Genomic DNA, 13758 nt, shown 5'->3' with positions numbered 1-13758 from the left:
GCCATAATAACCGCAGGCAACTCTTTGTTTCGCAGAAAGAAACTTTATTCAGCTCTTGTGAAATAGCCTACATTGAAGTTTATATGAACAGTATAAATTATTTGCTGCATTATAAGATAGTTGCTTGCTTTTAAGAACATAATTATAACATTATACAATCTAACCATGAAGGTGCTATAGCTGCAGTGAACAAAATGACAAAACATATCACAACACAATGTTGAATTGATTATTTGGAGAGAAAAAAGTGTGACATTAGCATTGTGGCTAGTACCAAGAGGCTAGCTCTTACACCATTAACACCATTGCAGTAGTTTCCCTCGCAGCAGTTGATTTTGCTGTTGACGCCGGGGATGCTCCAAGTGGCTGAACAAATGTTCCTGGTTGCACAGCCCTTCAGGGTTTGTGTTATCCCACCTGCTGTTACTAGAAATATAATTGAATGAAACATATTTCAATGTGTATTAATAATAATTATATATTTTTTTGCCCAATTATTGATTACTCCATTAAAAGTCTTTTTTAAAAGACTTTTTGTTACATTAATTAGATTAGAGACAGTCATTGGCTTTTGGTTTTAATAAACAGTAGATTGAAAAACATGAAGTTCTCCTGATTCAATATAATAAATGTCCAGTACAGTAAGTAACTTGTACTGAAAATGACTGACTTTGATGAATAATCATGCGTTGCAGCTTCTCTGTATGCAACATTTTGAGAATTTTTTCCCATTCAAAATTGTGATATATAAAATGTCAAAGGTCCTAATTTCTCACCAATCTGAAACCCAAGGACTGAGCTTTTACCTGATGCTTTGATGCACTGGTTCTCGTCCCCTTCACAGTTCACAGTTCCTCTGCAGTCTTCATTTCCATCACAGCTGTAACATTTCTTTCCATTGGGCTTAGTTTTGGGGGGATCTTTATTCCACAATCAAAGATAATGAAATTTAAAAAAGAAAATACATTGTAAATTGAATTGCATACAATGGGATTTTACCATGGGATTTGAGTAATATATACACCTTTGCTGATTAATAAAATTCAACTCTTTAAAACATTAAGAGCATTTACCTGGTGCATTTTTGTTGTTGCAGAGATTTGAACTGCAGCACTCGCTGGTAAAAATCACTTTCCTCACTCCAACATTTAGAGAGCCTTGGAGACAGTCCTGAGTAGCTGCACAGGATTTAGTTTTCAAATCCGAAATCATTGAATTTCCTGTAAAACAAGTTTGAATTTCACACGTTACATTTTTAGTTAACAACAAACTTAAACAATAAACTCCCTCACCATTATATGTGATCAGTCTCATTGTTCCACATTGATTCTTTTCAGCCGGACATTGCATTTCAGGGCAGGAGAAGAAGCCCTCAATGCAACTGAGACACTTCAGAGTGTGAGCTGTTGAAACACAAACAAATATCAGCAACACATCAAACATGAGGAAAAAGTCTAAGCCAGGTCAAAACCCAGATCTCAACCAGGAAGAGAGCACATCAGTCAGGAGGTATGAACCAGAAATAAAAAAACACAATTTAAATCCAGTTATAAATGAGTCAACATAAAATAAATTTGATTTATTATGTATAATATCAGAACTAAATCAAGACTTTCACGATTCAGGAATACACCGTTTTCAAACCAGGATTAAGCCAAGATAAAGCCAGGACTAAACTCAACCAAAACAATTTTAAATCCTGTTCTGAAATGGCCCACAGTGTTATTTCGTCACAAAGGCGCCGGTCCAGCTGGCAGCCCGGTGTAAATGCTCCGCTCTTTTCTCACACTTTTTTCACACTTATTGTGCTTTATCTTTTGTATTTTGTAAAAAAAAATTCTACTTTACTTGTACAATAGGGAACAACACGTGCTGGAATCGCTTTAATTTAACTTGTTTTTGACTTTGTTCGGCTGGATTATTGAGTGTTTTTGTCGTGATGTGCGCTAGCTCTGAGCTAGCTCCCGGCCCCCCCGCGCCCTCCGGCCGTCCTGACGTACAGTATGCCGCCGGTACACGTTTATATAAAAGAGGAACTTCATGAATGATCGGGACACGCACTGGAATCGCTTTAATTCAACTTGTTTTGACTTTGTTCGGCTGGATTGAGTGTTTTCGTGTCATCGCGATGTGCCCTGGCTCCGAGCCCCCCCGGCCCCCCTGCGCCCCCCCCGGCCGGCGCCGTACCGCGTTTACACAAAGGAGGAACTCATGAAACTGCGGAGAACAGTCGTCTTACCCGGAGATCGTCACGTTATCCCGGCGGACATCCTAAGATTTTTATAAGAGATCTTCTACTGGGAGTGTTTTTCAAACTTCCTATAAGTTATTTGTTCTTTTCTTCTGTATCTATCTCTGTATCTACCTGCGTTGCATCAATGGAATTTCCCCATGTGGGACAATAAAGGATTATCTTATCTTATCTTATCTTATTTTTCTTAACACTAATCTAGAATAATACCAGGACTGAACAAAAATAATTACCATCCAGGCTGAGAAAAAGATTTTCAAAGTTAGGGGCCAGGGTGGGCCCCTACCTAAAAAAGTTAGTGGCCCCCCAGCAATTTCAGGGGCCCACGAGCGCGCGCGGCACCGCGGCGTCATAAGAACAAGATAAATGTGTTGTTTTAAACCTTGTTTAGTGCTTTTATCTTTTATTTGATATGAAGGAAGAGCACAAATACTGAATTCCTATAAATCAGAGATCATGATCTTTCAATACTGTTTAATTCAATATAATAATGTTTCTTAGACACAAAATAAATACTGTATACAGCATTTGACACAAGGAGATCTTGTGGAATATTTAAAATCACAGCCTACAAAATAAACTACTAACATACGCATTGCCCCGATGCTAACAATTCCAAAGGGGGGGGCCTTGGATACTTCCACATTGACATTGTCCCTAACAGTGGCGGCTCGTCCATAGGGGGGCGCTGGGGTGCCACCCAGTTAATTACATGCTATTGATGATTTTGCTTAATGGATTTAGAACCCAAAAGTGAACATAACACAACAGCTGTTTAAAACAAGTGCGTGTGATAGTTGGTCTTCGTCGCAGGGATTACCCAGTTCACTTACAGCACACAGGCCATCAGATAGGCTATATTTTTTTTGTGGCGATGAAATTGTGATATTTATATGAAGTTCTAGTATTGTGCTCAGCCATGTGGATTCATGATGTTATTGTTTATAGAGTCATAGAGTAGGTTGAAGGATAACCGAACAAAACTCTACTCCCGCCTGGCTCACGGGTGCAATACTACATGCCGTTTCATTATGTTTGGTAGAATGAAGGACACATTAATTGTGAATACAATCACCGAGTTTGAAAGGTATTAGTCCGTTAATAGCGAAGTAACAGCCGATTAAACAAAGTGATGCCGGCTAGTGAGCTAGTTAGCTAGTTTTAATGTGAGCACACAACGCTATGCGCTATTGCATGGCTGATCCGATTTTTTGTTTGGGATGACACACTGTTGTGGTAAATTAGTTGTTATGTGTGGTTTTAGCAAACACCGCTGCCGTGCTTTTATGATTACCATAATTAACAGCCACATCGTGCAACAGATTTTCTCGTTGCGCGATGCCCGAAAATGCAGGCCACTTTACCGCGGTCGCTCTGGGGGGTAATCATCCGCTTTACTACGCGTTATCTCCCCCCTGGGATGACAAATAGGTTGAGAAGTATGCCTAAAATGCACCAGAATGCAGGAAATCACATCTACGAAATTCAAAATTTTAAAGAGCCCCACCTAAAAAAAAATGTACCGGCCGCCACTGGTCCCCTCCGCTATGTCGATGATACTTTTGTAACAATCAAGAAACAAGAGCTGGAAACCTTCTCTGATCACATCAATGCGGTGGACCCACATATTAGGTTTACAAGAGAAGACGCTAAGGAGAATCGCTTGGCCTTTCTTGATTGTTCCACGATCAGAGGAGAGGACGGGAAACTCCAAATAGAAGTATATAGGAAACCTACACACACGGACCAGTATCTGCTCTTTGGTTCCAACCACCCACTACAGCACAAGCTGGGGGTGATCAGAACCTTACAACACAGAGCTCAAGGTGTGCCCACCAGCTCAGAGGGCAAGAAGAAAGAGGAAAAACATGTCCGAAATGCCCTCTCAGCCTGTGGTTACCCCGCTTGGGCTCTCAACAGAGTGAAGAGAACCAAGAAGCAGGACAAAAGGGAAACTGAACAGAGAAGGAAGGGTGTTTCTATCCCTTATGTGTCTGGCCTGTCGGAAAAACTGCAGAGAATTTTTAGACAACACGAAGTCCCTGTTTATTTTAAACCAGGAAACACTTTAAGACAAAAACTGGTTCACCCAAAGGACAAGTTGCCGACTCAAAAACAGAGCAATGTAGTTTATTCGATCCAATGCAGTGAAGAAAGTTGTAAAGAACGTTACATAGGTGAGACGAAACAGCCTCTACACAAGAGGCTTTATCAGCACAGAAGAAATACTAGTTCAGGACCTCAGAGCGCCGTGCATCTCCATCTTGAAGCCTCTAATCACTCGTTTGAAGACGGTGAGGTGAAGGTTTTAAGCAGGGAGAAAAGATGGTTTGAAAGAGGAGTCAAGGAAGCTATTTTTGTTAAAAAAGAAAGACCTTCTTTAAACAGAAATGGAGGGCTTAGGTTTCATCTTCCTGTTATTTATAATGGGATTCTGAACCCCTGGAAAGGTAAAGGACATTCAGATGCTAATCAGGTACTCAGGGTGGTTGAGCCAGGGTCTCACAAAGACAAAGAGGTTTCTAATAGCCCATTAAGATTCTGAATAGGCTAGCTCGGTAGATACAAGGGGGGAGTTTCTGTTGAAACAAACAACTCTTTCTACTTCAGGAAGGCTCCTCCCAATGGGCGGGTCTTACCACAGAACAGTATTAATATCGGAGTTCTCGACCTAAATTCTGTTATTGACAATGACTCTTGGATGAGAGTCGAAACGTCTATTTTTTCAAACTGAGTCCAGATGACTACAACTGAAGCTTTTTTCTACTATGGAACACGCCTGGACGAATGAGGGATTACACCGACACTGGTCCCTAATGTGCAAAACTACAGCTTTTGTTGCAAACAACTTTAAAAAAGACTGCGGACTGAGTAGAGACCGGGAGTAGAGATTGACGCCCGCCAACCTAGATATCACTTTTGAAGAAGACATCCTAGATATGTAGACATAAACCTTTTCTACCTGGACAGTCGGCATTGGGATACCAACTAATGCTGAAGGCGAAGAAAAAGAAGAAGAAGAATTGTATAAATGCAGGACCATTAACACGCGCTGGGATGTTTGGGGCATACGCTCCAGGGTCCCAAGCCAGCCTGGTGAGGACGAAGAAAAAGAAGAGTCGGGTCTGTGCTGTGGACGGTCTGGAGAGACAGGAGATGGCGGAGGAGAGTGGATCGATGGTCGGTGGCGTTCTGGACGGCGAGGAGGAACAGCCTTTTCTGGCTGCTGGTGCCCGGAAACGTAAAAAGTCCCTTAGCTCGCCAGAGGCTTCTGGGACTGAGCTGCAGGATGAAGCTGAAACTATTGATATCGGGGGTGAGAGCGGAGAGTGTAAGGTGATAATAAAGCTTGCACAGGATAGTGCATCCTTTAAGGAGTGGAATCCAGTGGCATTGTCAAAGAGCCTACTTGTAGCTGTGGGAGTGATAAAGCGTGCGAATGTCCTTAGGGATGGCTCGCTGCTGGTCGTGTGCAAGGACAAGGCTCAGCAAAGGAAGGCGATTGGAACTAAACGTCTGGGTGGAGAGGACATTCTTGTGTCTGATGCTGAAAGAAACACTGTCAGAGGAGTTATCGTTGGCGTCCCTACGACGACGCCTGTGGATGAAGTAAAGGAGAATTTGACTGGAGCTAAGGTGGTGGACGCTAGGCGGTTGAAGGTGACCCGGTTTGGGGTAAGATGTGACAGCCTGTCGGTAATGGTAACACTTGAAGGGAGGTGCCTGCCTGGTAAGGTGTTCATTAGGTTCATGTGCTATGGCGTACGACCATATGTTCCGCCGCCCCTGCGTTGCTTTAAGTGCCAGCGCTTTGGGCATATTGCAGCGGTCTGTAGAGGGAAGCAAAGATGTGGTAAATGTGCAGGAGATCACGAGCATGGGAAGTGTGACGTAGGAGCAAAACTGAAGTGCTGTAACTGTGGGGAAGAACATAGCTCTGCCTACGGGGGATGCAAGTTTAGCAAAAAAGCTGCAGAGGTGCAGAAAATGAAGGTCTCTCAAGGTATTTCCAATGCGGATGCAGTCAAGAAAGTTTCAAGTAACGAGTTTAGAGTAAATACAGAGAGAGGAGCCAGCGCTGCTCCCAGCCAGAGCGAAGTGAGGCAAGCCAGCGTGGCTCCCAAGAAGTGTGAAGGTTTCAAGTGTGGAGGTCCCAAGTGTGCAGGTTCCAGAATTAATGAGAATACCCTGGTTGTGGACAGAGAGGATTTTGTGCTCTTTATGGTGGATGTTATAAACTGTGCTGCTCAGACTCAAAGCAGAACTGAAAGGATCAGGATCATTGCTAAAGCTGCAGGGAGATTCCTTGGAACAAAAGAGCTTGATTGGGCAGATATAGAAAACAGGCTAAAGGCGCTGAATGGGAGTCGGAGTGATGGGGGTCTACTTTTGGGGAATCACAGTGATCAGAGTGATGAAATAGGGGTGGGGGTGGTCTGTCCTCGCCCAGTCTCGTAGATGTTGTTGTTGTTGTTGTTGTTGTTTTATGGCGGTTGGCATCCAAGTGTTGCAGTCCCGCCAGACTCGAGATGCACAGCTACCAAGCAGCTGCATCAGTGGAAATATCAAAGCCTAAAGCTGTGAAGAAATAGGGGTGGGGGTGGTCTCCTGTCCTCGCCCAGTCTCGTAGATGTTGTTGTTGTTGTTGTTGTTTTATGGCGGTTGGCATCCAAGTGTTGCAGTCCCGCCAGACTCGAGATGCACGGCTACCAAGCAGCTGCATCAGTGGAAATATCAAAGCCTAAAGAATGGAGCCTAAAGAATAAAGCTGTGCGGCGGAAGCGCCGAACATCAAAGAAGGAGAGGAAGATGAATAAGAGTCAGCCCTGGAATAAAGCCGGTCGGACTCTGAAAGATACCAAGCAACGACATCAGTGGAAGTATCAAAGCCTAAAGAATGAAGCCTACAGAATAAAGCTGTGCAGCCGAACATCAAAGAAGATAAGATAAGATAAGCACTGGAAGTAAAGTCTGGCGGTAATGCAACAATTGGATGCCAACCGCCATAAAACAACAAGAACAACAACAACAACAACAACAACAAGTCAAGGCACTGGAAGAAGAACTTTTAGGACTACGACAAAGTCTAAGGAATAAAGTCTGGCGGTAATGCAACACTCGGATGTCAACCGCCATAAAACAACAACAACAACAACAACAACATAAGATATTCCTTTATTGTTGTTGTTGTTGTTGTTGTTGTTTTATGGCGGTTGGCATCCGAGTGTTGCATTACCGCCAGACTTTATTCCTCAGACGTTTCGTAGTCCTCAGACTCCCACATGGGGAAATTTCATTGGTGCAACGCAGGTAGATACAGAGGTAGATACAGAAGAACAGATCACTTATAGGAAGTCTGAAAAACACTTTCAGTAGAAGATCTCCTATAAATAAATAAAAACTCCCATAGACAAATAAAGAAATAAATAAATACCATTGCATGTGATCCCGACAGTAATTGCACATGAATATGTGTCACGACAGCACATAGATTGCACATGAATTTCACAGTAATTGCACATGAATTGCACATGAATGAAATAAGAAGGACACTCTGAGAGATGAAGTTGAAAGAATAAAGTCTGCAACACTTGGAGGCCAACCGCCATAAAACAACAACAACTTTTGGGGCAAAATTAGACTGGGCATTTCCAAGTACACCCGAACGCAACTGAACGCAGCGGCCAATCAGATGCCTGCTTTCATCGAAATTAGATCAGGGACACCACTCGGTGGGCATGTCTGTCAAAACGAAACTTAAGTGATGAAAATGCCCCAAATATGACCAAATTACTTGTTAAATCTTGATTTTTTTCGAGGAAATTAGATACAGGGGCACTGCGGGCCCCCTCCTAATTCAAACCCCAGGCCCGCCGGATATTTGACTGCTTACGGGCCCCGGGCCCCGACTATTTTGCGGCTTGCCATCAGGATTCAGTTCTAAACTAGTGTAAGACGATTTATATTTTTGAACTATTTGTGGGGCGGAATAATATTACTGTGAGGAGGTCACGTGGGTTGAGATGAGGAAAAAAAGAAACAAGAGTTCGGTTTTGTTAAAAGAGCAGGGTGAAGATCGGAGCCCATAGCTTTACTGAGGAGCTGTCCTGCTGGCAATTCTTTTGCACCCACGACAAACGAATAGAACGAGTCTTACACTAGAACTAAACCAAGTCATAGGAGACATTTTTACTTCTGACTAATTCTATTATTTTTATGCCCTGGTATTTGTACAAGTTTATGGCAAGGCAAGGCAAGTTTATTTGTAGAGCACATTTCATACACAAGGCAATTCAAAGTGCTTCACAAACAGGAAAAATGCATTCAAATCACAAAGAAATTACAGAAATACAATAAAATTAACTAAATTAAAAATTATCAATCCAACTGATTTTCTAAACTAATAAAATCACAAACAAAAGAGAAGAGTGCAACGATAAAAATTAACTACAATAAAATAAACTAAATTAAAAAAATATCAATCCAACTGATTTTCTAAACTAATAAAATCACAAACAAAAGAGAAGAGTGCAAAGAAAAAATCCTTTCAGTCATATGCGCAGCTAAACAAAACTGTTTTTAGCTTAGATTTGAACTTTGTCAGAGTAGAAGCCTGTCTCACATCTTCAGGAAGACTGTTCCAGATTTTAGCTGCATAAAACTGAAACGCAGATTCCCCATGTTTTGTCCTGACTCTGGGCACCCGCAGGAGGCCGGTCCCTGAGGTCCTCAGAGTCCGAGATGGTTCATATGGCACTAACATATCCAAGATGTACTTTGGTGCTAGGCCATGGAGAGACTTGTACACAAGCAGAGCTGCTTTAAAGTCTATTCTCTGAGCCACAGGGAGCCAGTGCAGAGACCTGAGAACAGGACTAATGTGATCATACTTCCTGGTTCTAGTCAGGACCCGAGCAGCAGCGTTCTGGATGTACTGCAGCTGTTTTACAGCTCGTTTGGAGAGACCAGTGAGCAGGCCGTTACAGTAGTCTAATCTACTGGAGACAAACGCATGGATAAGTCTCTCTAAATCTGGTTTTGACACTATATTTTTGATTTTGGCAATGTTTTTTAGATGGTAAAAAGCTGCTGATGTTATTGATTTGACGTGGCTATTAAAGTTCAAGTCTGAGTCCATTATTACCCCCAGATTTCTAATTTGGTTTGTAGGTTTTAGAGCGAGACTCTGGAGGTGACCGCTAACACTTTCTCTTTGTTTCTGGGGGCCAAAAACGATTATTTCAGTCTTGTCTGAGTTCAGCTGGAGGAAGTTGTTTTGCATCCACAAACTGATCTGTTGGATGCAGTGACAGAGTGAATCTACTGGTCCATAGTCACCTGCCGATAGTGAAACATAGATCTGAGTGTCGTCTGCATAATTGTGATAGGACACATTTTCACTGCGTATCAACTGACCCAACGGCAGCATGTAGAGGTTGAACAGAAGGGGACCCAGGACTGACCCTTGGGGCACTCCACAGGTCAGGGTCATGTGGTCTGAGACACAGCTACCAATTTCAACAAAGTACTTCCTGTCTTCCAGATAGGACCTTAACCAGTTTAGGGCAGTGCCAGTGATGCCCACCCAGTCCTCTAGTCTCTGTAAGAGGATCCCATGATCGACAGTGTCAAAAGCAGCACTCAGATCTAACAGAATTAAGACTGAGGCTTTGCCCGTGTCAGTGTTCAGGCGGATGTCATTTGTCACCTTGACAAGAGCAGTCTCAGTGCTGTGATGAGGTCTAAAACCTGACTGAAAAACATCAAATGAGTTGTTTATTAAGAGGAAATCTGTGAGCTGTTGGTAAACAACCTTTTCAAGGACTTTGCCCCAAAATGGTAGATTAGAGATGGGCCGGTAATGACTCAGTACTGCGGCATCAAGACTGCTCTTCTTTAGGAGAGGCTTTATGACCGCAGTTTTCAAAGACATTGGGAATGTTCCAGATTGAAGCGACATGTTAACTATGTGAGTGAGTGGTGCTAACAAACTGTTCAGCACAGACTTTAGAAATTTGGTGGGTAACACATCAAGGCAGCATGTAGATGAACTCAGACTGGTGATGATCTCATGGACAGTTTTGTCAGTTACTGGTGCAAAGTGAGTTAGCTCTAAGTGTCTTGGTGGTTTTAGGGTAATTTTTTGCATTGTGGGATTTATAGCATTTTTAATGCCCTGAACTTTGTCATTAAAGAATAATGCAAACTCATTACACTTGGATGTGGAAATGAGTTCTAACGGCAGCTGAGCTGGAGGGTTTGTTAATCTGTTTACTGTGGCAAACAGGACACGCGAGTTGTTACTGCAGCTTCCAATTATTTCAGAAAAATATCTTTCCCTAGTTCTACATAAGATTAGGTTGTACATGTTCAGCTTTTCTTTGTAAATCTCTTTTTGAACCTGGAGCTTTGACTTGCGCCATTTCCGTTCGGCCCTGCGGCACTCCCTTTTCTGTGCCCTGACCGAATCATCATTTCTCCACGGCGCCTTCTGCTTATTTTTAACCATCTTAGCCGTTATAGGGGCGATGGTGTCCAGAACATTCAAAACACTAGATGTAACAGAGTTCAACAAATCATTTACATTAGAACATGAGACATTTTCAAAGTTTATCATTTCCATAAACAGTGCACCTGTGCCATCACTTATGTATCTCCTCTGAACAACTGCAGGACCAACCGGAGGTTTGGGAGAAACAGACAGGTCAAAGAAGACACAGAAATGATCAGACAGAGCAACATCGATCACATTAACATTTGAAATATTTACCCCCTTTGTAATTATGAGATCTAGAGTGTGTCCTTTGCTGTGGGTGGGGCCTCTCACATGCTGAGTAAGACTGAAGGTTTCAAGGACAGCATGCACATTGAAATCACCTGTAATGACCAAACCATCAAAGTCTGTGCATATGACTGAGAGCATCACAGTAAAATCATCAATAAAACTTTGGCAGTGCTGGGGAGGCTTGTATAAAACAATGAAGAGAATGGATGGAGACCGTTTTAGCTCCATTTTAAAGGATACATACTCAAATGATGAAAACACCCCAAAAGACAACCTGCGGGTAATTATTTCATCTCTAAAGACAGCACAGACTCCACCCCCTTTTTTGTTTTCTCGTGTTTCAGATTCAAACTTAAAGTTGGGTGGAGCAGATTCTATCAGAACTACATTTCCTGTGTTTTTGTCAAGCCATGTTTCAGTTAAAAACATAAAATCAAGATTATAAGAAGAAATACAATTATTAATTAAGAGAGATTTGTTACATAAGGATCTGACATTTAGAACAGCAAGTTTCAGACTAGTTTCAGTGAGACTGGGCTTTATCTTTTCACAGGGAATATGAATCACATTTCTCAGATTGGGCCTGACTCGCATTTTGTTTTTCCATCTGTGTGATGATGTGACTACAGAAATAGCACTAGGGGGGGCTCTTTTTACATAGGGCCCCGGGTTGGTTTGATTTTTAATGTGACAATAAGTCCCGGCAACGCTGAGACCCAGTGCATCCTAGCTATGGGAGATACCAGGTGAAAGGCGAGGTTGGATGGGTGGTGGGGCTTTTGTAGCCAAGGAGAGTTTGGGACCAGGTGAGAGGCGAGGGGGGATGGGTGGTGGGGCTTTTGTTGGTGTAGTCGGCATAGCCCTTGCTATATTGGGCGTGAGTGGAGCCATCTTAATGCCTGATTTGATCAGACTTTCAAAATGGCTGGGAAGGCCCATGGGTGAGAGTGGAGATGAGAAGGAGAATGATGAATCTTTAGTGGGAGTAGATGTTGCAGGGGGAACCCAGGGCTGGTGTGAAGGCAGGGGCGATGACAGGGATGTTGTTGGGCTTGTCACAGATGGGTCCAAGGCCTTTGAAGATTGTTCCTTTGCTGGAGGCGGTGGAGGTGAATGTGGAGCAGCTGGAGCTGAATCCTTTGCTGGTGGTGGTGGAGCAGCTGCTGATGAATCCTTTGGTGGAGGCTGAGGTTGTGGTGCTTTTGATGTTGAAACATTGGCTCGGTCTCTGGCTGATGGAGCAGGAATTCTTCTCTCATTCCTCTCTTCTCTAACTATCTGCTCAGGACCCTGTCCAGGCCCAGTCCAATGCCTCAGAGCGTGGAGCAGGTTCTCTGTCAGCACCCTCACTCCACCTCTGCATAGGTGGGGGCCATTTCTCTTAAACAGGTCCTCTCGTTTCCAGAATAGATAGAAGTTCTCAATATAGTGTAGTCCTCTCGGGGAACACTCTTTGGACAGCCATGTGTTCAGCTGAAGAAGCCGGCTAAACTTGTTTATCCTCCTGTCGATGTTTGGAAGAGGTCCACTTATGAATGTTTTGATTTCCATTTTATCAAGCACGTCGAATAACTTCAAGAAGTCTTTTTTCAAAACTTCAGTCTGTTCCCGCCGCATGTCCACTGCACCCACGTGCACAATCAGCTGTTTAGCTCCTCCATGCTTAGCCATAATATTTGGAAGGAGTGACGTTATCTCAGAAACAGTGGCGCTTGGAAAAGAATGTGTGTTTATCTTTTCATGCGTCACGTGACTTATCGCGCCGTCCCCAACTAAAACAATCTCCGTGACCTTGGCTTGTGGCACAGATCCTCCTCGCTGTATTTTGGCCACGTCATCTTTCCTTTTTTCATTTAATTCCTTCTCTGAAAGTGGTAAAAATCTGTTGGTGAGCTGTATTTTAGGTGACTTCACGTTATCTTTGTATCGTTTAGGCTTTGCTCCAAGTTTGTTCCAAGAAACAGCCTGGTCTTTCTGGTTTTTAGACAGTTTTGGAAACAACACAGAGTCACTGCGGTTTAGGTTGAAAGTAGCAGTTTTTCTTGTAAAAAGTGTGCTCTTCTTACCGTCGGTTGACACAGGAATGGTATCGTGAAGAACTTTTTCAGATTCCAAAACAAATATCCGTGTTTTCAGCTCATTAATTTCTTGTTGATATTTCCGACAGTGTTCACAGTCTTTCTCCCTTCTTCTCACGGACATGTCGCTGGCGTCAGATATGTCGTTAAAACTGGAAAAATGTTCTTAAAATCCTTGGTTTACTTGAAAAAGTCTAAAGCAAAAATGTTTGGAAGACAAAAACTGATTAAAAAGCAAAATAAATAAGGAAAGCAGCGATAGCAAGCGGAGCGAGCAAAAAAGCGTGTGCACTCTTCGGAAGCAGGAAACAAGTGGATTAAGCAATTTATACAATACATAACTGCACAATTATAAATGCTCTACCTTGTGGAAAAAGCACAAGTCCGATGATCAGAATACACAGCTGCATGTTGGAGATGGGTCTACAGGTCTATACATCTGCAGTTTCCTCTGATGGGAACTTTTATCAACTTCAGACCAACCCCTGGTTTGAGGCGACACGCTACCAAGCCCCCGGAAGCCAAGATGGCCGCCATTGGAGCGTGCTCGTTGGGTGCATGGCTCCAAAAAAGTTTTTTAGTTCCGCATTACTTCCTGAATACTGGTTTAGCACCTCCCACTTTTGTGACGTCATCGCCATAAG

At 42.9% G+C, this 13758-nt stretch overlaps 1 protein-coding gene across 1 annotated transcript; it reads right to left on the bottom strand.

Moving 5' to 3' along the window:
* Nucleotides 1-93: 93 nt before the first annotated feature.
* On the bottom strand, nucleotides 94-13553 carry LOC140374024 (urokinase plasminogen activator surface receptor-like). Its single transcript, XM_072460787.1, has 5 exons — nucleotides 13479-13553; nucleotides 1293-1403; nucleotides 1074-1220; nucleotides 807-920; nucleotides 94-426 (listed from the first exon to the last, which is right to left on the bottom strand). Exons 1-5 carry the CDS (start codon nucleotides 13522-13524, stop codon nucleotides 230-232), a joined length of 615 nt encoding a protein of 204 aa, XP_072316888.1. The 5' UTR covers nucleotides 13525-13553; the 3' UTR covers nucleotides 94-229.
* Nucleotides 13554-13758: the final 205 nt, after the last annotated feature.

This window comes from Eucyclogobius newberryi, unplaced genomic scaffold (genome assembly GCF_026437365.1).
Source record: "Eucyclogobius newberryi isolate DKJ021-1_F unplaced genomic scaffold, fEucNew1.0.hap1 SCAF_3, whole genome shotgun sequence".
In the NCBI taxonomy this organism is placed as follows: domain Eukaryota; kingdom Metazoa; phylum Chordata; class Actinopteri; order Gobiiformes; family Gobiidae; genus Eucyclogobius; species Eucyclogobius newberryi.
Note: the sequence above shows the minus strand (reverse complement) of the source record. Positions and strands in the feature narration are given on the sequence as shown.

Bases quoted from the DNA above. Each gene is read 5' to 3' on its own strand.
- LOC140374024 (XM_072460787.1), bottom strand. From the start codon at position 13,524: ATGCAGCTGTGTATTCTGATCATCGGACTTGTGCTTTTTCCACAAG. The intron at 1,404-13,478 runs GTAGAGCATTTA...GTGTTTCAACAG, and splicing joins ACTTGTGCTTTTTCCACAAG to CTCACACTCTGAAGTGTCTC. The intron at 921-1,073 runs GTAAATGCTCTT...TGTGGAATAAAG, and splicing joins CAACAACAAAAATGCACCAG to ATCCCCCCAAAACTAAGCCC.